The 25,434-nt window shown below is 35.7% G+C and overlaps 3 protein-coding genes across 5 annotated transcripts in view; 2 read left to right on the top strand and 1 right to left on the bottom strand.

Annotated features, from left to right (window-relative positions):
* Positions 1 to 640: 640 nt before the first annotated feature.
* On the bottom strand, positions 641 to 8,177 carry LOC125063827 (chymotrypsin-2-like). 3 transcript variants are annotated; one of them, XM_047670477.1, is made up of 5 exons: positions 7,932 to 8,177; positions 3,807 to 4,874; positions 3,402 to 3,651; positions 1,248 to 1,409; positions 641 to 866 (listed from the first exon to the last, which is right to left on the bottom strand). In XM_047670477.1, exons 2-5 carry the CDS (start codon positions 3,869 to 3,871, stop codon positions 666 to 668), a joined length of 678 nt encoding a protein of 225 aa, XP_047526433.1. In that variant the 5' UTR covers positions 3,872 to 4,874; positions 7,932 to 8,177; the 3' UTR covers positions 641 to 665. The 3 variants fall into 3 exon arrangements, with proteins under 3 accessions (XP_047526433.1, XP_047526434.1, XP_047526432.1); XM_047670478.1 differs by lacking the exon at positions 7,932 to 8,177 and having other exon boundaries at positions 3,807 to 3,991; positions 4,353 to 5,171; XM_047670476.1 differs by lacking the exon at positions 7,932 to 8,177 and having other exon boundaries at positions 3,807 to 5,171.
* A 3,170-nt stretch (positions 8,178 to 11,347) lies between these two features.
* Positions 11,348 to 20,502, top strand: LOC125063812 (chymotrypsin-2-like). Its single transcript, XM_047670456.1, has 5 exons — positions 11,348 to 11,471; positions 17,406 to 17,592; positions 17,718 to 17,973; positions 18,313 to 18,474; positions 20,285 to 20,502. Exons 1-5 carry the CDS (start codon positions 11,423 to 11,425, stop codon positions 20,438 to 20,440), a joined length of 810 nt encoding a protein of 269 aa, XP_047526412.1. The 5' UTR covers positions 11,348 to 11,422; the 3' UTR covers positions 20,441 to 20,502.
* Positions 20,503 to 25,258: 4,756 nt separating this feature from the next.
* The window catches only part of LOC125063434 (chymotrypsin-2-like), a 2,659-nt gene continuing 2,483 nt past the window's right edge, over positions 25,259 to 25,434 (top strand). Inside the window, exon 1 of the mRNA XM_047669862.1 lies at positions 25,259 to 25,262. Within this exon, the coding sequence (XP_047525818.1) occupies positions 25,259 to 25,262 (4 nt within the window). The remainder of the gene's footprint in view (positions 25,263 to 25,434) is intronic.

Raw genomic sequence — 25,434 nt, 5'->3', positions numbered from 1 at the left:
CACGCTTCGACATTGCGAAGCTCATGAATTTGGTCTTTTCGGTGTTAAGGGCCAGAGAACTGCGATGTAGCCAATCCGATACCAAATTCAGATTCAGTCCTCTATCAGCAGGAGGCATGGTAAAATAGTAGCACGCACTTACATTTTCGTCATTCACACAAACACATAGTCGAAATAACTAATATCACCGCATACACGAATTCAAGTACGACCAGCCACCACAAGCAGTTCACGAGTATGACGCGTGGCCAGCCATCGGCCCCCTCGCCAAATTTTTAGGTAGAAAGACAACCCGACGCTTGGACGCCGCCACAAGCAATGACATTTAAGGGAGGATCCTTGAAATGTGAACTTCGCTACATAAGAAAATAATAATTATACTGAAATATTTGATACCATGTGGATTACGATTTATTCCCACTTTACATTAAAACAGTTGTGGATGTTGACGATTGCCCCAGAGTCTGGAAATGCAGCCGTAACTAACATAATTGGCAGTAAATGCAAATGAAAAGCATATTTTAATATGTATTTCTTTATTGATATTCATAATTAGTGTACATTGTGTACGTAACCTAAATACATAAATGATTTTGAATTTTAAATTTAATATTTCTTATAATAATATATACTACTTATGTTTCTTCTTTCAAATAATATTTATTTTAATTAGATATAACCAATAACCATCTTGAATTTAAAAAAGTAATTAATTTAATTTTGCTCTGTATCCAATCGTAGAAACCGTGGACTGAATCAAAAACATCAGGAAAGTCTTTGGCGCAGTAAACTACCCAGGACACGATTCCTATTTGAACAGTTTTGTTCTTATTGTCCTGAATGACGAGAGGACCTCCAGAATCACCCTGCATTATAAATAATAACATTTAAAGGTTTTGACTTACAGGAATGTGTTTATATTATTAATGAGTACTTATTGATCTGCTTTCCTTACAACAACAATAATCCAGAAGTGTGTGATTGTGGCTTTCGGTCTCAGATCGAAATTTGCTTATTTGTTTTCAAAAGTGTGTAAATGATCAGTTTTTTTCTCAATCAGCATAAGAAATCATAATTCCCTCACGATGTTCACCATGTAAAGTTGAAACACCGGAACCATCGGAAATTTTGAAGACATTCTCTATCCAGATGTGATGTGAACTTATATTTAAAACCATTTTATAAATCCAGATTATAACGTGAAATTATCATCTTTTACAAATGTTGTAGCACAATTGATTACTTACAGAGCATGCACCTTTCCTGTTCGGGCTTTTAGCGCAGAGTTGTCCAGTGCCTACGGGCAATAATTTCTGGCTAGGCAAGCGTTTGAATTGTTTGTTGCAGTCGTCATTGCTTATTGTTTTGTACTCCAACATTTGAAGATTGTTTGGTACAGTTTGCCTTCTCTGTAATAATAATGTTAATATAATGGAAATAAACGTAAATATTTTAACATAATGGACATTAACGTAATGATGGTAAAATAATGCCACCTCTCGTGAATTTCCTTTTGTTACCCATTCGGCTTACACAAATTTATATAACAAACAACAATAACTAACCCTTAAATATAAAAACTAAAATATTTTATTAAAAGTTATTTTTAATCTTTTGTGTCAAGGATAAATTCGGTTCATCAGATTTTACTATACGTAGTGTGCTGTATGAAAATAAAAATAGGTTCTGCCAGTCTTGAGTACTTTGACTGACTGAATTTGAATAAAATATTGTATCCGTCGCCACCTTTAACGACTAGAAGCCAGACGTAGACACTCTCTTCAACTATTAACCCAGCAATGCCCAGCGTGTCCATATGGACACGCAGTAAGTAGAAAATTTAAGCGATGGCTGTAGTCAGACTAACTGTTTTCTTATTTTGGTAATGCCATGTAACTACTATCAAAGTATCAAATGACATTTATTTTTAGCCCGAGTGAGTATTGAGTGTAAAATAAGGTTCTAGTTTTAGTTTGATTTTGATCTTTGGAAAAAACATGGATGGCAGTGGAAAGTAAGTAATTTTTCTTATAAATTATTTTAAACGCTAACTGCTTTTTGCATATGATTGTGGTCAATAGTGTTATCTGACGTTTGAAATGATAACCTAAGTGAAAACATTGTTTCAATCGACTTTTAGAACAAATTTGTTCGCGTGTCCATATGGACACGCTAAGCACTTGAATGAGCTGACATTACTTTGCTTCCGCTTTCTTGTTATCAGGTATATGGATTATGGAATATTCAAAAACCAAAGAACATTGAGTGATATTTTGAATGCCTCTTCACAAGTCTGAAGTTGATCAATTATCTTCGATAAAGCTATGGCTATGGCGCGACAAGTTCCGTACGTGAAAATCGTTTGAGAAAATTCCCGAAGCTCACCACAAACAAGCAAATAAAAAAGAGAAATGAGAGTATTATGAGTCAGCGATAAGCAAAGAAGATGGCGTATAGTGTTTATTGCTTCTAGTAATCTGGGGGTACCCATAAGTACTGTGAAGCGTTATTCACAGAAAGATAAACGAATGTACCTACAGGTCCCACGTCCTCATCTTTTTGGTAAATATAATCGGTTCATGGGAGGCGTCGATCGTTTTGACGAGAATATAAATATGTATCGAATACACATTAGAAGCAAAAAATGGTATTGGGCCCTATTCATTTGCATTTACAACGCTTGGCAACTACAATGGAAAGCAGGTGCTAAAGTGGCACAGCTTGATTTCAGAAGGGAGATTGTGTTACATTATTAGAGCAAATATAACTCTATGCCCAAAGGGCTAGGGAGATCTAGTACTTCTAGTTCAGCGATAGCGAACACTTCGCGCTTTGACAAAATGAAACATTTTGTTACTAAAACAGAAAAAAGAGGAGATGTGTGAGTCCGTACTGCAAGATTAAATCTTCTGCAGTTCGAAAAGCTTGCTGCAAATGTACTGTTTGCCTTTGCGTCGACTAATTTAGGGATTACCACAAAAACAACTAAGTCCTTTCTTGTTTTTTTGTTTTTCTATTTGTTATTTAAATTAGTGAAGATATAATTTAATTTGTACACCTTAACGCTTAGCGTGTCCAGATGGACACGTTTAATTTTTCGCAAAATAAACAACTTTTTTTTAAAACAACTTGTTTTTCTCTTTATTAAAGTTATTTTAAGTGAGGTTATTGCATCAAATACAAAAATAATAATTTAAAAAGAAACTGGGCATTGCTGGGTTAAATTGCATTCATTCGTTACAACTAACATTTCATTATTTCACTTATCTTCTACTGTTGTGCGCGGGTAGTTAATTTAGAGCGAAAATAAAATCCTCTATTATTTAAAGCACCCCGATGACCCAGGAACACTGATTAATTTCTAAAAACATTTAGTTAATCAAATATATTAATCTACTCACATAGTTTAATAATCCCCAGCCAGTCAAGAGACATTTCTTTCCAATGGGTACCTTTTCATTTAACAACTCAACGGGTTGAACCTTATCGCTGTATTTAAATTTGCCTTCGATCTGTACAATGGCTATGTCATTCTTTAGACTCTCACTTGAATACTTCTCATGAGAGATCAATTTCTTAATCTTGTATCGGTCGCCGCCTTTATTGATCGTGTGAGTACCAACGACTATTGACATTTCTTTCATGTTTTTCCTAAAAGATTTTTTTAAATCAATAAAATAAAATTAAAGTTCGTCATGACTCGAAAAACTAAATAAACTGTAAAAGGTCCTGTATGATTAAAAATGGAGGTCACGGTGGAGTTAAAAATGGAGTAATGGGAAACTTTTGTCGAAAAATATACTCACCGATAAATGCAATGAGCTGCTGTTAACACTCTTCGTTTAAAATAGACCCTCCGCAGCTGTGCCATTCTTGCTTTCCTCTATGAGCACGAATTGAAACTTGGTAGTTAGCCATGCCTGAAAGGGCATAGCTTTGCCACCTACAATTCGGCTGTCTCCATCTTTAGCTTCCGAAACGACTACTTTGCCTGTGAACGTAGTTTATTTTATTCGGCTTCATTTTCATGTTTGAATAATATACTGTGCCCGGGCACGGCATAACAATTATTCTAAACCAAAGAAAGAAAGAAGGAATTCATTGAATTGCGAAACAAAACAGATGGTGCGAAATCAAATAATTCTCGTAAATATTAAAATTATTTGGAAACAGTTACATCATCAGTTTAAAAAAATTGCGAATAGACCAATTTAATTTGTTTCAATAGTTATTTTACAACAAAATTAAGCCCTAATGTATTTGACTCTTATTTGCTGTTCGAGTCGTGTTGGTATCCTTCGTAAAACTACACAGAACTGAGTACAAAATTAATTAAATTAAATTTATCTTACCAAGGAGTCCTTGGGATAGAAGAAGTAGTATTCCAAAATGGAGAAACATTTTCTTTGAAGTCCTATTATTAGTTATATTATTTAAAGACAACATAATTAGTATTGGTGTTTAATGATATTGCTTATTATTATTAATGATTTGTATGTTTGTTACTCAATGTTATTTCATTCTTTATAGTAGCTTTTATGCCATCTTCGTCCATCCTTTAGCTGAGCCCAGGGATTGTGTTTAGGGAATTGAGCCAGCGCGTGTGATGGACTAGTTCTCGCGGCACGACGGGGCGTGTGACGCCGCACCGTGCGCCGAGGCATTTTAATTAAAAACTGGCAGCGGTGGGAATGCTACGTAGATGGATGTTGACAGTGATTAGGAAGCTTAATTCCTCTTCAGCTAGAGGTTAGATAGGTTCCTTCCTTCAAGCGTCCCGAGGCGACGAGAACAGATATCCTCTCTGACGTACACGCAAACTCCCGCTCGCGGCACAAATGAATGTTCCAATTTGTACCCCGGCTTCGCAATCTCTAAAACATTTTTTTAAATCAATAAAGGGTAGTGGACAGCGTTGATGTTGTAATTGAGCCCCCTAACATTTGTGAAGTCCACGGCGAGTGTGGACGGGGGTGCCTTTTTTGAATTGCTCCGTTTGCCCCGAGAACGATTACTGTTGTTTTTATCGAGCGCAGAATTGCCCCACCACCACCGGGTGCAGAGTGTCCCGGGTTTGGACGTCCAGAGGGGGATTCTCCGCGAGCGCGTGTGGTAACTCCCTGGGTAGATTCTGTTTTTTCTGCACCTTCATATTTCTTAGGGGGGGGGGGGGGGTTATGTGCTCCGGGAGTCTCTCTCACCGCACGAAACGTTTTCTAAGAGACAGTGGTACTGCCCCAGTCGTGCTTGCCCATTTGGCTGAAGCCCGAAGGCAACAGCATGGCACTCCCACTAGATGGTGTGGTTAGTGAACAAAATTAGAACAAACCAAATTGACAGGGTTATTTTAGCTGAATTACCGGATAAAGATGAAGATACTATCCTGTACGAAATCGTAAAGAAACATAATATGGTACACGGCCCTTGCGGGACTCTTTAAGCCCGATTTCTCCATGTATGCGAGATTCTAAATGCAGCAAAAAATTTCCGAAGTCGTTCCAAACTCAAACAAGTACTAGCGATAACGGATATCCCAAATACTGTCGACGATCGCCAGAAAAGGGTGGGCAAAATGCTACCGTCCGAAACTTTGATATTGATAACCGATGGATCGTTCCCTATAATCGGCTCCTTTTCAAAATTTTTGATGCCCACATCAACGTACAGTTGTGCAATTCAATAAAGTCAATACAATATGTTACTAAGTACATTAATGAAGGCAGTGATCAAGCCACTTTCTCGTTTCCGATAAAGTCCAATAACATAAGTGTCACTTAGAATTATGAACTCCTCAATAAGTCAAGTTAGTTTTTGATAATCCAGCGTCGCAATTCTACTAACCCTAATGTTATCTTAATTAGCTCAAGTTTTAGCTTTGCTGTTACCCAGCTACAAACTAAGTGTTTCATTTAACATATCTTCACCAACCCTACTGAACTTAATTCCTGTAAAGAACTTAAAACGGTAGTGCGTCACATTAATGTAATTGTTTTTTTTTTTTTAATTACATGAAATTAATATCTCTTTTGTGTTTGATTAATTACATTTCATTGACGTCATACATTACAATAAATAATTATTTATTGAAATTAATGTTTAGTAAATGGAAATTTTAAATGATTAAGAGACTACCTTGAAATGAAAAAAAACACATAAGTCGATATTACATATTATACGCGAAAAATAACACAAAAATGTTTTATTTAGTTTAATGTTCTTTTTAATCCTGTCCACGTATGAATAGACTCTCGTGAAAACGTCAGGAACGCCCACAGCACATGGAGCACCCCAAGAGACGAAACCCACCTGCTTTTTGCTTTTACTAGAGGCCCACCCGAGTCTCCCTGCAAAGTTCAAAGCAAAGTTGCTATTTAATTTGATTAATTAAGCTTTAGATTGGTGCAAAACAGAGGTATACCGTATGATCATATTATGACCATTTTCAGACGAGCAAGGGGAATTAGACAATGGAGTCTTTATTAATATTTTTTTGTTCGTTTAATAGGGTGTGTTGGAAACATGAATTTTTTGACGCAGACGCATTTCCTGACTGGAAGCCAAGACATTTGAGTCTATATACTTGTTTAGTTATAATAATGCTTCGGATTCCCTGGACAGCCACGAAAACAAATGTGTCCATACTAAGACGTTTACAGGTAAAAAAATTTCTTTCGACACTTTGATACCATCGCATACTTAGTCTTTTGGATATGTGACACGTTTAGAAAAACTCATCGTGACTGGCAGATTGGAGGGCATCCTCTACCAATCAAGTACCAATCAAGTAAAGGCCCTTACAGGTCGGACCCAGGCGCAGAGGCTTGTTGAAGACAATTTTGAGACTCTCTTACCCCGACTGATTATCTTCAATCGGAAGGTATTCACGAGCTGGTGCCAATTCTTTATTACATTTTTCCTTTGATATCGTTTTTACATCTAACGCTTGCAGGTTGTCTGGGACTGTGTTTTGGTTCTGAAAGTTTGAAAAAATACTTTGTTTGGGAGTGATATTAGCTCGCCTCGGTCCGGTGCCCGCTTTGAAATAGATATATCATTTTGCAATTTTTGTCCAGAGTTGACTTGAAAACAAGACAATCAAAGATTACCTTTTTTTAATAAACGGGCAGGAGGCTCACCCGATGTTAAGTGGTACCACCGCCCATGGACAATCTCAATAACAGATGGCTCGCGAGTGCCTTGCCGGCCTTTTTAGAATTGGTAAAAGTTGAAATCAATGCCGCAACTTTAATTCAAAATCGATAATTGTGTACATCATTTATTGATTCAACGTACTAAATTGATTAGTCCTGAAACAGCGCTTTCCATACGTTCGTTTAGACAAAATGGCGGATCTCTATATTCAATTAATTCTTTTTAAATTATCATTATTATCATTATATACGATTTTCTGTGTATGAAATTTACAAAGCATTTAGTACTATTAAATAAAACTAGTTTTTATACATCGGTGTCGTTTATGGATAATCTATAATTATCTATTTGTTTATTCTATAATCTGGATGATTTTCAATTTTTTCTATATCGTAAGAGTCTCCGCAGGAGGACAGATTCATTGTTCCTACGACTGCTGTGAGAATACCAATTGGAACACTAAAAACAATACCAAAAAGTAAATTAAATGGCGTGCCTCACGATTAGTCGTATTTGTATGACATTTCGATTAAAACATTCGCTCAAATAGTGAAGGAAAACATCGTAAGGAAACTGGCTTGCCTTAGACCCACAAAGTCGACGGTGTGTGTCACATGAGGCTGATCACCTACTTGCCTATTAGATTGACAAATAATCATGAAACAGATTCAGACATCTGAGGTCCAGACTTGAAAAGGTTGCAGCACCACTGCTTTATTTTACTGACTTAGTTTTATAGATAACGTTATTATCACATATGTAATATACATTATACATACAGGATAGTACAGTGCGCGGCGCTTAATATCCATTTGTCGTTCAAAACAGAAACTCTACAGAAGTGTTTTTTCGGGACACCCTCGATGTAACCCATTTCAATAATTGTTTTTTCTTTTCTTCCTTGTTCTTGACTACCGCTGATTGCTGTAATACAATGGTTATCTGTTAAAATTGTAAATAGGGAGATGTGGTAGGTCACTGTACTGACACAATAATATTGCGTAGCAATTTAATTATTGTTATAATAATTCAGTTTTTATGAGTGTTAGTTAAAACATAGGTAATATTGTTGTTGTGTGTTTGACCTCTGAATCACTTTAAATAATATAATAATATAATATTAAAATAATATTAAATAAAATAATAATATAATATTAAAGTTAAGGAAAATAATAAAAAAACTTGCATAAAACACACAAAAACTTATATATGGGATATCTTTGTATTTCTAAGTAAAGTATCTTAAAAATATGTTTGATAATATTATAAATAGGCCAAATATTATTTAAAGCTTTATGGTAACAAGGCTTAGTAATTTGGCACAAAGTATTACAGTATTTGATATAGTAATATGAATAAAAAAAATCTTGAGCAAACCTATATTTAGTCGCAAATCCAAGTATGTACTTTAAAAACAATTATTTATTAGTGAAACCAATCCAAGACCCAAAAAAGGTATATTTAGTGCTAAACTGTAGTCAGCAGAAATAACTATCTTTTGATGGCTTCTATGTTTATAAAATAAATTATGGCAATGTCATTTCCAACATTTAAAATCATCGTTGATCACTTGAAATGGTATGAATTTGCAATTGAAAGCTTATATATTTGATCCAACATACCTAACATGATTATTATACTTGTATTCTGAACAATTAAATTAATTTCAACTTGATCAATTTAAATTAATACTTCTTATATTTCATGAATGGAATTAGAAGTTAGGAAACCTAAAACTATATTTTATATTTGACATTTTTAATCAACAATTTCATTATTCTTTATGGTGGCTGTACACACTCGTCGAGACACCCCGAGACAGGCCGAGTGCGAGAGTGTACAGTAGAGCTCTCGTCTCGCCTCGCTTCCTCGCAGTTGGTCTCGCCTCTCTCGGTCGCCTGTCGGTTTTTTGCGCACGAGTCAAAGGGTTTCGCGAGTAAAACGAGAGCGACCTGTACACACTCGTTCAATCATTAAATTTTGGATAATATTAAAACTTTATGATCCTAATTATCAATTTCTGTTGCGGTGTATAGTGACCATCTTCTTCTTCGCCATGGCTTCGTATTTTTTTTAATGGTTAACGTGAAGAAAATTATAATAACTCATTGCACAAAGACAAACAGCAGCAGCGGTTGCCACGTCCATTATCAACGGTGTTTTAAATACAATTAACTTAACGAGTGTGTACAGGCTGCGCTCTTCTCTCGGTCGTCTCGGTCGAGACTCTCGGCGAGAAGCTCTCGCCGAGTGTGTACAGCCACCATTACAATGTCGCTCCGATTTTACCTCTGACTTCAAATTTGCCATCAAACAAACTTTGTTAACTGTTTTTTCAAGACACTGCTTTTTCCTATTTGTTTACTATGATAGTTATTATATTTCTAAAATAGTTTTAATAGAATTCAGTTTTTATGAGTGTTAGTTAAAACATAGGTAATATTGTTGTTGTGTGTTTGACCTTTGAATCACTTAAAAAGGTTGCGATAGTAGTTTCATGGCATCTAAAAAGTACCAACACTTGCACTTACACAAATGAATAAATATATTATATACACAAATTTTTCTTTTTTATAGATAGGTACCCTTTTATTTTATAACTAGCTGGCCTGGCGAACATCGTACCGCCTAACAGTCGATTCTTTATTTTTTTTAATACTTATTCTACTATTCGGGACACCTGTCTAGCTAGTAAGATAAAAAAAGAAAGTTGATAATACAACAAATACATTATGTCAAAAAATAAAAATTTACCTTCCCGGAAACCCACCACTAACACTTGAACTTTATGATAAGGTATTAAAGTTCAAATTTGCCTTTAAATATTGTTACAAATATTTTGTATGGGAATATAGAAAAGTGTTGTTTTTAGACTTTTTCACTCAATTTTTTTTTTAATTTTTTTCTCCGTAAGAACCATCCTCGTACTTCAAGGAATATTATTTAAAAAAAATCTGACAAGTCGGTCAAGCCGTTTTCATGTTATGTCGTGACAACCACTTACGAGGAACTCACAACTATGTTGACTCAAATAGAAGCCTGTCTCAACTCACGACCTCTGACTGTATTAAGTGACAACCCTAATGATCCTCTCCCACCGACGCCTGGACATTTTTTGATCGGCGAACCTGTGCTAAATGTAGCTGACCAAAGTCATGCTTATGTAGACATTCGTTATTGCGGTCGTTGGCGGTTAACACAAAAAATGATCACTGACTTCTGGAACCGATGGTCTAAGGAATATCTTGTAAATCTAAATGGTACAAATGGAATGTGTAGTTGTTATACAGGAGGATAATGTTCCTCCTGGTAACTGGATTATGGGTAGAATAATTAAAAAGCATATCGGTCCCGACAATGTGACCCGGGTAGTATCGATCAAATGTAGAAGCGGAACGCTAAAAAGACCTGTATCAAAAATATGCATTTTAACTAAATAATTACTTTATTTTTAATTGTTACTTTGTTATTATAAATATTCATTAGTCATTTAAAAGTGAGAAAAGTTAATTTATATATCAATTTACTTTTTGTTAACAAAAACCTTATTTGGAAATATGTAATTAACAAAATATACAAGCTATGTTATACTTACCTGTATGTTTAAAAAAAAAATTGTATACTTACTGTGTAAGATGCATGTGTACTTTACAATACTTCACTATAATATACATATTATATTAACAGACTATAACATGTGAATTGTTGTGTAATGCTATATCCTACTATGTATTCAGACATATTACGGTGGGCGGTTAGTCTTATTTACAATAAGCCATTTATATATATTGAAAAATAATATCTGATGCATACTATTGTGTCTTTCATGAAACAATTGTATTGAACAATAGTTTGTAATTTTGTTAAGTGTTTATTTTTTCTTTCATGTTATTTCTTTAAAGGACTGCGTCCTTTGGTGGGCGGAATGTCCAAATATGTATACAGTCCACTACTCTTTGTCAGTTAAATAAAAAGTGTCATACGATTCGCACGTCTTATTATTGCAATTCTTCAATTCAAGACCCTCAATTAATTAGTGATCAATTCTCAACTATAATTCCATAACAACTAAAATTAATGAAGAAACATTGAGTAACACACATACAATTCCATAATATTTTGCGATATAGTTGAACACCAATACTAATTATGTTTTTTTTAATGATTTCCGTCTTTTGCATATTTTTTACATTAATTTATGTATATTTATACTATAAATATGGAGTAGAAAATTACACAATTTCAAAGCAAAGACAGTACTCCAAAGAAAATGTTTCTCCATTTTGGAATATTACTTCTTCTGTCCCATGGACTCCTTGGTAAGACAAATTTTTTTTAAGGTAAAATAGAATTTATACCCAATACTGTGTAGTCTTACTACGAATGATTCAAACACGACTCGAACAGCATTTTGGCGAATAATAGTCAAATACCGTATCGTTTAATTTTGTTGCACTACTTGCAATTTAAAGAAAAACGCTTTTTACCGGATTAAAGTTATGTATTATTATTATAAATTTACAACTATTTGACATAATTTTAAATTTATCCGACGTTTCGCGTGCTTTACAGCGTGCGTGGTCACGGTGACTGAAGACAAAAGATGTTGAATGTCAAAAGGTATCACAGCTGCAGAGAAAGTTGCCTTATCTGTATTTGTTTCCCCGGAGTTGGTATCGACTAAAAGATGGAGGGTTTCGGCAAAAATGGCTCACGGTGTCCTCTATTTTCGCGGATTGTTTTTCTTTTTGAGATTTTAATTTGGATATTATTGGATCCCAGGTGTTTGACAATTTTAGGCCGTCTTCTCTATTGAAATTGGGGTGTTTTTTGATTTCAATGGCTTCGCGTACCAATCTTGGGAAGAATCTTTTCTCTTTCGCAAGTACTTTCGGTTGGTCAAAGCGTATGTAGTGATTAGGCCTATCTAGTATGTGTTCACAGACTGCTGATTTTGTGTGTCGTCTATGTCTTATGTCTGCAATGTGTTCTTTGAGTCTGCTGGACATATTGCGCTTAGTTTGCCCTATGTAAGACAGGCCACAGTCGCAATCCAGTTTGTATATACCTGCATCTTGCAATGGGGTGTTACTTTTGATTGGTCTTAGGAATTGCTGAATCTTCTTGTGCGGCTTGAAAATTGTATGAATAGAAGCTCGTTTTAGGATCCGGCTAATTGTATCTGTAACTCCCTTTACATTTATTTATTTATTTATTTATTTAATAACAGCACAATGGCCAAACTTAGACTAAAAAACACAATAAACAATACAATAAAATACAATTAAGATTTACAACGCATTACCCCCTTATCCCCTCCAGGTACACTCTGAAAGCACAGTATACCACCCCCATAAGCTTCCCAAACAGGTCGCTCTCCGGCGAAGAGTCGAGAAACCCATTAAGCAGTGAGAGTAGCCGGGGAATGGGCGCTTGTTGTCGCTGGACAGTGCGAGCCGAACGCACAGCGAAAAGGTTATGTTTCCGGCAGCGGTAATATTTGTCCGGGACGTATAGCCTCATGATCTCTTCCAGCAAGTATGCGCTTTCCGTTTCATTCTTAATTACACTCAAACCAAACCTGACCACCGAGAAATCCCTACGAAGCTCTAATGAATTATACCCTAACACCCCCATCAAGAACTTTGTAGAACTCGTTCAATCATATCCCCATAATACCTTTCATAATTTGAATTGGCCTTACTAATGATGAATATAGCACCCTAGTGGCAGTGTCCGTCAGACCAACCGAATTTCGCAGGACAAACCCTAATCTCCTAAAAGCAGCATCCGTAATCGTCCGAATATGCTCCGCAAATGAAAGATCGGGCACGAAAAGGACACCCAAGTCGCGGACTCTGTCTACGCGCCTAATAACTTTCGATCCTATGCTATAGTCGCAGAGTATTTTATTCGGAGAGGCACTAAAGGTCTTCACTTCACATTTGTCATAGTTGAATTGGAGTTTATTTAATTCACTCCAATGCAGCAGTTCATCCAAATCAAGTTGCATACACAGACGATCATTGTCAGTCTCAATTATTTTAAAGACCTTAACGTCGTCAGCAAATAATAGTATTTTGGAATATTTGATAACGCTTGGAAGGTCGTTAATCATTATTAAAAATAGCAACGGTCCCAGGTTTGAACCCTGGCTAATACCAGAAATTGTCGGATAAGGCTGCGAGATATATTGTCCATATTTAACATATTGGTTACGATTTGATAGGTAACTAGAAAAAAACTTAAGCAGAACAGGTCCACACCCAATTGCGGCCAGCTTTTGGAGAAGAATGTCGTTGTCTACTCGATCAAACGCTTTGTGGAAATGGAAATACACTACATCCACCTGACACCGCCTATCAATTTCACGCGATACCATGTCAGCCAAAGTCAATAGATTAGTATTAACTGATCTGCGTGGAAGAAAGGCGTGCTGGCAAGGAGTGATGTGGGGAATGCATTTAGGCAACATTAATGAGTGTAAGGACATTTCAAACACCTTCGCCAGCGTACACAGAATCGCGATAGGCCTGTAGTTTTCAGCTCTGCTTCTACAATCAGCTTTAGGAACTGGGGTCACGCGGGATGTCTTCCATAACGTTGGGTAGACCCCTGAATATAAAATATTATTGAAAATATGCGATATAGGCAATGTTAAATATTCTGCCAGTCCTTTAATTATATAAGCCGGAATCATATCTGGACCTGGAGGTATATTACTCTTTAGCTTTTGGGTTTCTAAGAGAACGAATATATTGCCAAAATTGCGTAGGTTTATTAACCAAATTTAATGAGATGGTATGTAAATAGTTAATGTTAGCTTTGCGAATGTCATTCTTAATGATTGACCTAAGACGTTTAAATTCTAAACACGCGTTATTATCATTAAGAAATTTCCACTGCCAATGGAGCTGCGCTTTAGTTCTTAATTTAGCGATGATTTCATTATTAAAATATACAGGGTAGACCCTTTGTTTAGTTAACTTTCGAATTTTTCTAGGAAAACATTGATCAAAAGAGCTATATAGAATGCTATTAAAATGTTCCACCGCTTCGTCGACATCATCAATAGCAAGTAATTCTCTCCAGTCTACGTCCTCAAGAATATAAAATAATGACAAAAAATTTCCTTTATTAAAGTTCCATTCATTTACGTTAGTAATATTCGATGGTTCACGAGTTTGCGCAGGCTGGTAAAAATTGTAATTAAGAGTTACTTTTAAGGGTGGATGATGAGCGTCAATTCGGGATAACTCATCACCTGAATCTACCGCTACCACATTCACACTGCTGTAACTCGACTCTTCACCGGTAAGGACTGCATCTAATACCCTGCCGTTCTTATTCAATATTTTATTGAACTGAGTTAAGCCCATTTCAGCAAGGAAACAGTTAAAATTCATTATACAACTTTCACTACAGCTATAAAAATTGTTATCTCCTAATATTAATATCTTATTGCTATTACTAACTACCTTTACAATATTACTTACATGATCAAACCAGTTTATATACAATTTTTCAGAAGTTGAAGGTGGTAAATAGACAACACAAACGTATACGTACTGGCCCATAAAATTAAACCTAGCCCAAATATCTTCAACATCGCTGCTTTCATATTCAGGTAAACGCGTCAAATGTAAGGGTGATTTTGACAAAAACTCTCACGTTCTGATAATAGGCAACCAGACTTGATTTATCATTCTTATTATATAGTGTGTTTATTAAGGGAGTCCTATTTTTCTTTTGATTTGCCACGAAAATTAGTTTTCCAAGGCTTGACGCATATTTTATCCGCCCAGCTCTCTTCCGCCATGACTAGGTTGCCACACTTGGCAGGAACTCCAATTTTAAATGATGCGTAATTTCCGCGGGCGTTAAGAGCTTCTACAGAGATATCTTTGGTCGTACAGATGTTTTCAAGGTGCTCACGAACCTGTTCAACGTTTGTCCCATATTTTAAATAAAACAAATGGTAATAACTCATTTTCTCTGAAGCCTCGAGAGTTGTTGACCCCGGCAGTGCAGTACCTCGCACAAGATAACGAGTGCTCAACCGTCGACGATTGACCGGCAATTTTACCTCCGTGCAGTTTACATGATTACAGGAATTTGTTGATCTCTCTGTGTTATTAGGTGATTCTATATGTCTCTTAGGAGCTGCTGGCTTGGGCAACTCCTTCACCTCATCGATGGGAGAGGTATAAGTAATTGGAGCCGTTGATGCATTTTTGCGTTTTTGCTTCCGATTTTTCTTGGTTGGTATTGGATGTAGTGTAGTACTTGCCTCGCTTTGCTTATTTCTATTTGAATCAGTTAATATCGGCTGGCTGGCAGTTCCAGATACGAATAGTTTATCTTCTATGATCTTTAACCGATTATTTAATACTTCAAATGAGTTGTTTAGAAGCCTCGAAATATTATCAGTTAGAGCGAAGACTGCACGTTTAATTTCTCCAGAGACAATTTCCTCAATCATTACTCGCAATTCGGAACCCGAAAGAGATGGCAAAGTCAGCAGTTCTCGATGACGTCGCTGGTTAAAAACTATGTTATCAGTAGAAGCACGACTTGGGTAGGACATATTTAAATTGTCAAGGTTATCGTGGTTCTTACATATTGCACATATCCACGAATTACTCTCGCTAGTACCCTCCGGACTGGCCAGTGCATTGTTAACACATCTAATGTGATACTGTCGTTGGCAAACTGTACATTTTAATGATTGGTTTACACCAACTATTATATCGTTACACTCATAACAATTCATATTTCAATACCCTTTTTATGTAGATATCCCAATTTATGTAGGTAGATAATATCAACAATATTGTACCCAAGATCCAAAAGTGGGTAGACTCGGGTCCAAGAATGTTATTATTTATTCGTTATTTAAAGATTCTCCAATTCTGTCCACTATCACGAACTCTGTAGAAATATAATATTATTACGCTGTAGATCACTAATTAGCACTTATTTATTGGTTTTTTGTTATACACAGATGTAAGTAGGCTGACATATGGCAAGTAGGCTGGCTGGCGGGGAACTGTTTGTGTCTTGTTTTTGTTTTTGTGATGTAGCCGGGGGATGCGCAGCTTGTTTCGGTGTAGCACCTGTTTGACATGCTGTAGTTCCTCCTCGAGGTGGGCATCATCACAAAGACGCTGGGCTCTCTGAAACAAACATTTACCGACAGAAAGCAGTTGTGAAGGGTGGTGGTGGGATTCACCATTGAGGTACCTATCTGTGTGGGTTGCCTTCCTGTGTATTGTGTGACCTAGTGTGCCATCTGCTTTGCGTATAATTAAAATGTCTAAAAAGGGCAGACAGTTGTTGTTTTCTTGTTCAACAGTAAATTTAATGTTCTTGTGTATTGAATTTAAATGTGCTAGAAATGCAGATATTTTGTCATTGGGGAGTACTACAAATGTGTCATCGACATATCTCTTGTACAGTCGAGGTTTAACCGGGGCATTGGCTAGAGCTCTCTCCTCAAAGTCCTCCATGAAGATGTCAGCGACTATAGGTGACACTGGAGAACCCATGGCTACTCCATCAACCTGCACATAGAACTCATCTTTCCACATTAAGTATCCTGATGTGAGACAGTGTTTTACAATATCTACATAATCTGGTGACATGTTCTGTTCCCTAAGTCTTTTTGCAATGATATCTAGGCAGTCATTTAGTGGTAAGTTTGTAAATAGTGACTCAATGTCAAAACTCACCATGGTTTCATTGTGGAGTAATTTTAGATCTCTCAATGTTTCCACAAAATGGTAAGAGTCCTTAACATGAGCACTAGTGTGCCCCCTGAGAGGGGATAATATTGACACTAAGTGTTTGGCTAATTTGTATGTGGGTGAGTCGATATGACTGACTATGGGTCTTAAAGGATTGTTGTGTTTGTGTATTTTTGGCAATCCATACATTTTTGGAGGTTTTACGCAGGCTGTTGTTAAAGATTTGACGTCTAATGACAGTGTTTCAGAATATTTAGTAAGGAGGCTAGATGTTTGTTTTATTACCTTGTTTGTGGGATCTTTATCGACTTTTTTGTAGACAAAGTTAGTTGTAGTAAATCAAAGACAATACTACTTGCAATTTTTTTTAAATGAATGATGTTACTTACTGTTTCCAAATATTTTTTTTAATTTTAATTTCGCACCACAAAATAATTGTACACAGTATAACTAACGCGCAAGAACCGAGCTGAACATGTAGCTGAATAAAATAAAATACGTTCACAGGCGAAGTGGACGTCTCGGAAGCTATTGATGGAGACAGCCGAATAGTTGGTGGCAAAGATGCCACCCCAGGCATGGCTAACTACCAAGTTTCAATTCGTATTCATAGAGGAAAGCAAGAATGGCACAACTGCGGAGGGTCTATTTTAAACGAAGAGTACGTGTTAACAGCAGCTCATTGCGTTTATCGGTGAGTATATTTTTCATTTCCATTTATATTTACTATTTATATAGTATAACCACACCAAGTTATCATTTCATGTGGAACGACGAACTTTAATGATGTGTTATACATATACCAGAAATTACTTACAGAAAACGACCTGACGAAATGTTTATAGTAGCTGGGAGTCACCAGCTGAATAAAGGCGGCGATCGTTACAAGATTAAGAAATTGATCCTTCATGAGAAGTATTCTAAGCCGGATATAAAGAATGACATAGCCATCGTACAGATCGAAGGCAAATTCAAATTCAGCGATAAGGTTCAACCCATTGAGTTGTTAAAAGAAATGGCACCCATTGGAAAGAAATGTCTCTTGACTGGCTGGGGATACATCTCGTATAAACGAGTAAGTAGATTAAATATTTGATTAACTAAATGTTTTAAGAAATTAATGAGTCTTGTAATATTCTATACTGAGACCCTTTTTTCGCTAGAATCTCGCGACCTCCGGGCTAGACGCTTTATGACTTTAAATATAAAGCGTCTACAAGTAAAAGTTATTTTATTTAGCCAAAATAATATGTATGGAACACAAAAAAACTAAATGCTTAATAATAAAAGAGTAACAAAATGATATTCAGCAGGGCTTTTTAACATCGTTAAATTTCATTATTTGCGTTAATTATACAAAATATATAAACACTTATTTCTCTCCTTGATATAAAAATGTTATGTACTATTACAGAGAAAGGGAACCGTACCAAACAATCTTCAAATGTTGGAGTTCGAAACTATAAGCAATGAAGACTGCACTAAACAATTAAAAAAGTCGGTTTACGCGAAATTAGTGCCCGTAGATGCCGGACAACTCTGCGTTAAGCGCCCGAAAGACAAGGGTGCATGCAAAGTAAGTACATAATCAAAACATTTTAATACCTAGGTAACACTGAAAACGTTTAGAAAATAAAAACGGTTTAATGTAGAAAGTTGCCAATACTAATATTGTTTTTCGAAGTAATCTCTGTTCCTCTCTACACATCGTCGCATTCGATGGAACCACTGAGAAAAGCAATGGGTCCATTCTTCCTTAGACATTCTTAGGGTCTCTTCTATGGCATTTTCGTAGGCTTTCACCGCATCTTCAGGGACCGTAAAGCGAATACCTCGAATTAGAATTACCCTTATTGGAAGGGGCAACTAGAATCTTCTTTGTATTTTGTTTGACGTTCAAAAGTGCCATTTTAGGTGGTCTAATTGAAATAAATGATTTGACTTTATATCTTTAGTTCCTAGTAATAAATGAAAGTCGTAGGGTGCCAGGTCAGGACCGTATGGCGGATGACTCATTATCTCGACACCTGCCATAGTCAATTATTCAGCAGTCCGAAGTGCGCAGGTATATCTGGTCATCGGTTAAAGTATGGGGAATCCATCTGGTACAAAGCTTCCTGACGCCTAAATGTTCTTGTAATATTTTTGAAGTAAAACTTCTTTAGGCGCAACTAGGGAGTAACTCAGTATTTTTTTCTGACGGAAGTAACGCTTAAACGTAGTTTCCGCTGTTTAAAATAATACGATAGCGCGTTTTATAAGTCCATCAGCGCCATCTAGTGGTGCATTTGAACTGATTTAAGTCAGTTTCTTGGTAGTGTTTATTTAGGATAGCATTCACTCGTTGTATTTGATACTGATTCTTGTAATTATGTTAATATTAGTATATTTATATTTAATATGAAAATCTATACTAGTAACATGTAACCAAATTAAAATTCCACTAAAGAGGGAAGGTTCCCATCCTAGGTTGGTTTTCTTTTGTTATACATAGTAGTAGGCCAGTTTATTCGCTTAATTTCGTATTTTACCATTTTGGAAGAAGTAAATTAATACCAATTAATTATTATCTTAAAAATCGGGTCTATCTTAATATACAGGTTGGTCAAAAAGTCGTGGATCAAACGCAAATAGGGGATAGATGAGGTCATCAACTGCAAAAAAATGTCCTACTAGAGGTCTCTAAGCTGAACCCCTGCAGAGTTATAATTTATTTTACGTTTTATAAGAAAATTTACTTTTTTTAAATATTTCTTACTAAAATTCGAAAAAATCTACATCCTGTATCTTTTTCATAATATCCACCAGATTGGTACTGATGAGTTCTTGCGTTAGACATACTATTTAAAGTTGTTTATTGAGTGTAATTGAAGATAATATTAAGTTATACGATATAATTTTTTTTCAAATCAAAACTTTTTGTTTACTTACGAAAATTGTCTCGCGTTAGGTTCAGTTTCATGTGTAACAAGAGTTTTAGATTTGCCGCCAATTCTCAAAAACAAATGACAAATCAATGCTGTATTTTAGGTTATCAAAAAGTTGTAAAATTGAAATTTAAAAAAAAAATTGTTAGCAATGTTTCTAAGTGGCCAGTTCTAAACAATTTCGGTGTTACCCACGCAGATCATAGCTTCACGTAACGAACGGGCTTTTTCAAAATATTTAAGACTTACTCAATACTCATATAGTGAAGTTAAAACATCGTGAGGGTATCATGATTTCTTAGCCTGATGGAACATACCTATTAAAGAAAATGAACAAATTCTTCGATCTGAGGCAAAACCTTACAATTACTCACTTCTGGATTATTGTTATTAAAAAGGGAAGAAGATCAATAGGTGTGCATAAACTATATACCTTAAATGTTATTATTTCTCATGCAGGGTGATTCCGGTGGTCCTCTCGTCATTCAGGACTACAAGAACAAAACTGTTCAAATAGGAGTCGTGTCCTGGGGATATCCCTGCACCGCCAACTTTCCTGATGTATATGCTTCAGTCCATGGTTTCTACGATTGGATACAGAGCAAAATAATATGAATAATTATTTAATAATTCAAGATGATTACATCTAATCAAAATAAATATCGTTTGAAATAAAAGTAAATTTTATTATATGCAATATTTAAAAAAATACATCTAACCCCTGAATTTTAAAAATCATCTAGGATTGTACATTAAGGGGAGATAATAGCTGGTTGTTACCACATCTACTAGATGCCCACGAGCTCACTTGAAAAAAATTAAAATAGTTCAAGGTGCATAAAATAGGTCAAAATAGCGACCAAATTCTATTAAAATGAAGTGATAAAGACCCTAACTCGAATTGGTTCGGAAATACACAGGTGGGCAGCTCGTTCCATAATATAGTGGGGGCAGTAAATCCAGTGGACTGTGAATCGTGTGGTAAATTATATGTATTAGATGGCAGGAGTATATGTACTAAACTAGATAACTAACAACAACAACCCTACGGATCCCTAATCCCTACAGATGTACCCTAATACATAAATTGGAATGACTTATATATGTCAGTTGCCAGCAGCGTCGTGCTTATTATGTTTGAAAATGTACATATAAACTAGGATTTTTATCTATCATCATTGCTTCAATAAAGCATTTACAATTTCCTTAACCTTAACAATAACCAATAACCTTAAAATATTATAACTAAAATATATTATTAAAAGGAGTCCCTTTAGGCAAGGTTAGATACAGGCAGGGGGAACCCCTCTGAATACCTAGACTAGTTCTTGTTCCGAGGTAGCTGGCGGCTCTTCGATATCCTGTGATGTCGGCGAATTGTTTATCATGACTAATTCCCACATGTCACAGTCCTATATTAGACGTCTGCATCAAGAGACATAAGGTAACTGACAAAGCCCTACGGGTAGGATCGAAGGTACAAGGTGGTGGGATTATCTCAAAGGTATCAGGCAGGCTCTCCACGCGAATTAAGAGCTTAAGGAGAGAGAAAGCTAGAAATGAATAGAACAGAAAAATATTAAAATCTTATTTATTGGTATAAAACAACATCTTAAATAGTCTCCGAAGAAGGAATAACTTGAATTTTTTATGTAAAAATTAGAAAAAACTAAGTAACGTCAATTATTACATTTTTGTGATGTTCAAGGTTCAACCTCTCAAGCATAAGCATAATATGCTCACAACAGTACTTTATTCCCCTACAGGGTAGTCAGAGATATTCTAATACCTCAAAACATCCATGTTGCACTTGTAGTACCGAAACTCTGTCCAGCCAGAAGTGAGCCCATTCCCACTTATAATGGACAGTGGGTATAATACACCTTAACACCTGAGTACGAACCACACAACATGATACTTAAATTAATAGATGTTATTTATATATTCCAGGATATTACAAATAAAATAATTTTGGAAACAATTGATATCCCAAGATAAAATAAAGCCAACAATGACAAGGTAATAAATCAGTTTTGACATAACTTTAATACTAGAAAAGCCAGACAAAGGTGTGCACAACAGTGACAACATAACTTAACAATTTCATTATTTTGTAGGATTATAATCCAAAGGTTAAAGAAAATCACGTCGAACTAAACAACAAGAATCCCCAAACAACTCCAAAGAAACCTACAAGAAAGACACCGGTATTATATTTAAATTATCTCTAAATAGAATAAAAGAAAGTTACTATCCAGCTGTAGCATGTGCAATTCGTTTTTCTAAACTACACTACGGATTTTGATCTGACTAATATATAGACTGTTCTTCCAGGAAGGATTTGTATAATATAAATTATAATTTTTTTAAGTTTTGCATGGACAGAGCTTAAATTAATATTCTCTTATTTGTTGCAGAAAGCAAGTCGTAGTTTTAGTTTTGGAGAAGCCTCGTATATATATGCATAGTTTTCGGGCTCTGAAAAATGAGCGGCTTTAAATAGAACACAAACATAGAGTTAAGAATATGGCAGAGATGCACAACCAAGTAATGATTAATTTAAAATTACAAACCAAAATTCTGATGAACACATTAGAAATACTTAAAAATAAATAGTATAATGAAATAAAAATGTTTTAAAGATAAATAGTGTTTTATTTGTTTGAATAACTAATTTGTTAAAACAACCTAAATTAAGAACTATCAAACTTAAAAGTTTTCATCAATAAAAATGGATCTCACTGCTGCTCCACGCAGTGTATTTCGAGATGAGGGCACTGTTGGTAGTGAGGGCAGGGTCTCTTCATCATCATCAGAGATAGGTTCCTCTTTTAAATCAATGGCTATATTGTGCAATACTGCCAAAGCTACAACATACATCTTAGTGTTTGGTAGAGATGTTCTAAATATAATAATATATACTTTTGATAGAATTTATGTTACACTTAATGTAAGAGAATAATAATAAATATTTATTTATTTAATTTTTAAAAGGAAACTGAACTTTATTGACTATAATGACTCCTTTTCCAGTGTTTGATTATTTAATTGTAATTAATTATTGCATGAAATCAAAAACTATTTTTAATAACGCCAAAAAGTAAAACTTCTTACTCGCATACATAAGTACACGCACCCTTTTTTTATTATAAATGATATACATGGCAAAACGACGTTTGCCCGGTCAGCTAGTAGCAGAAAGAAGTCGGCAAAACTTTTACGCTCATAAAATTATATTAAGAGCTCAGTCCTTTTTTTTCCTTTTAAATCCATCTGCAATCAGCATCATAGCTTTTATCAGATTTTATAAGAAATAACGACAGTTAGGGAACGCAAATCCAATATTTTTTTTATTCCCTCCGTATTTCGAAAACTGTCAGACTGCGGCAAGTTTTGCCCTTTTTAGCCGATACACACTGTCCGTCGTTTCCAAGAGGCCCGAAGCTAGGGGGTTGACGTGTTGCTGAAGTCTCATTTTGTATCGCACGGTTGATCTTTTAGTGTCTTCCTCGACAGTGGCAATTCCCAAATATTTATGGACTTCAATATTTCGTGTTAACCAACTATTATTATCTAATTTTTTTCACAGTTTTTGCCTGGAAGAGATCGCTCGAAAGCTATATGTCCGCCAGTTGTCCTTTTTTATTTAATTAAGCTAATGTCAATAAATAAACAATTCACTTAAAAGATTACTTCAGAACATAAATAATATTTTTCTCTTTAACTAGGGTTGCCTGGAAGAGATCGCTTATTAGCGATAAGGCTGCCCGTTGCATCGTGTTATTTGTGTTTCTTTTATTTTATTGCAACGAAGTGAAAATAGATTAAAAAAAAAATATCCACGAAATAATATTATCCACGAAAAGTTACAAAGTTCCTCTCGTACTGAGCAATATTACTATCGCATCAGTAGGGTAAAGCTAACCTGTCTCACGACGGTCTAAACGCAGCTCACGTTCCCTTTTGATAGGTGAACAATCCAACGCTTGGCGAATTTTTCGAATAGGAAGAGCCGACATTGAAGGACCAAAAAGCAACATCGCTATGAACACTTTGCTTTTGTTATTAAAAACACTAACACTAATTCATTAATTGTTCATATTACGCTATTTTTAAAAAATGACTTTTATTTAAAACGCAGAAATTGAAACATTTCTATCAATTTAAAGATATTTTATAATAGTAAACAATTTAAGAAACAACCCAAAATTTATTAAAAAAGATACAATTATTATAAAACGCATATGTTCAAATATAATATATTAACTAATCGACTTATTATGTCCAAACATCTATGCATTGTAGTCATAATTTTAAAGTTAACTATCCTCCTGTCTACGGCGTAGCATTTCTACGAACTACGTAGCGCTACTGACAACATCACACAGTATAAGTAGCGGCACGAAATTCTAGCGCTGACCGTTATTGCGCAGAAGTAAAAAATAAGGTACCTGAGGGGGGCTAGCGGAATGAAGAGCGTCGATTGGCTCTCCAGTCGCATTTTGTCCCCCGCGCGACAATACACATGCGCAGCAATCCCCTCCACGTATCGGCTAGACTTACGTGCCGCTGCCTATAACAATCTGATCAAAGTCTATAAATATTAATTCATCTTTAACGTTACTAAGCCTGAATTAATTATTTACTTAATGGTTCAAGTGTTTCGGTGGTTAACGACGAGAGGATCAGACGAGGTTGAGAATCTAAAAACAAAACACAAAATGTTTGTTTTGTTTGTTTGATCTTGACAGCTGACACTTTGACAAGTGCCATAATAGATCATGATATTACATTTATCATATTAATCGTCGCGTGATGCTATTGACTAATTGAAGTGATAACTTCTCATGGGCGGGTAAACCGATTTGTTACGTAACGCGTTACGGCGCTAGTCTGTCTAGCTTCGCTTTCGCTCACGTATACAGTAGTGGTAGGCAGACTCCTACTCCCTCACTTAAACCCGCAGTGCTAGCCGTATTTTTTTTATAGAACAGGGGGCAAACGGGCAGGAGGCTCACCTGATGTTAAGTGATACCACCGCCCATGGACACTCTCAATGCCAGAAGGCTCGTGAGTGCGTTGCCGGCCTTTTAAGAATTGGTACGCTCTTTTCTTGAAGGACCCTAAGTCGAATTGGTTCGGAAATACTTCAGTGAGCAGCTGGTTCCACAAAGTGGTGCTGCGCGACAAAAACTGCATATGAAAACGGTCAGTTGTGGAACGGCGGACGTAGAGGTGATACGGGTGGAATTTCGTATTCTGCCTCGACGTCTGATGAAACTCAGCTGCTGGTAATAATCCGAACAACTCCTCTGAACACTCTCGATAGTAAATTCGGTAGAAGATGCAGAGTGACCCCACATCTCTACGCAACGCCAAAGGATCATTGTATTTCGGACAGACGCTTTACCCTCTCTGTACCCATTGTTTATTATGAGTTAGACATTAACTGTTGACAATGAGGATATAACCTTAAACTATCACCGATTTGGAAAGTGATTACAAAAAATATGACGAATGAAGCAGATGATTTAATGGTTAAATGGGGAATTAAATGGTTCAACTTAGATGATAAGTTTTCCGATCTGTCGGCTGTCGCGGGACGCTAA

Source organism: Pieris napi, chromosome 3 (assembly GCF_905475465.1).
Source record: "Pieris napi chromosome 3, ilPieNapi1.2, whole genome shotgun sequence".
In the NCBI taxonomy this organism is placed as follows: Eukaryota; Metazoa; Arthropoda; class Insecta; order Lepidoptera; family Pieridae; genus Pieris; species Pieris napi.
The sequence above is the reverse complement of the archived record's forward strand: the minus strand, read 5'-3'. Positions and strand labels throughout refer to the sequence as shown.

Excerpts from the sequence above, each read along its gene's own strand:
- LOC125063812 (XM_047670456.1), top strand. The coding sequence starts at position 11,423 with ATGTTTCTCCATTTTGGAATATTACTTCTTCTGTCCCATGGACTCCTT. Across the intron at positions 11,472-17,405 it reads TCTGTCCCATGGACTCCTTG|GCGAAGTGGACGTCTCGGAA; the intron begins GTAAGACAAATT and ends ATACGTTCACAG. Across the intron at positions 17,974-18,312 it reads GATACATCTCGTATAAACGA|AGAAAGGGAACCGTACCAAA; the intron begins GTAAGTAGATTA and ends GTACTATTACAG.
- LOC125063827 (XM_047670477.1), bottom strand. The coding sequence starts at position 3,871 with ATGGCACAGCTGCGGAGGGTCTATTTTAAACGAAGAGTGTTAACAGCA. Across the intron at positions 3,652-3,806 it reads GCAGCTCATTGCATTTATCG|GAAAAACATGAAAGAAATGT; the intron begins GTGAGTATATTT and ends AAAATCTTTTAG. Across the intron at positions 867-1,247 it reads ACAGGAAAGGTGCATGCTCT|GGTGATTCTGGAGGTCCTCT; the intron begins GTAAGTAATCAA and ends TTTATAATGCAG.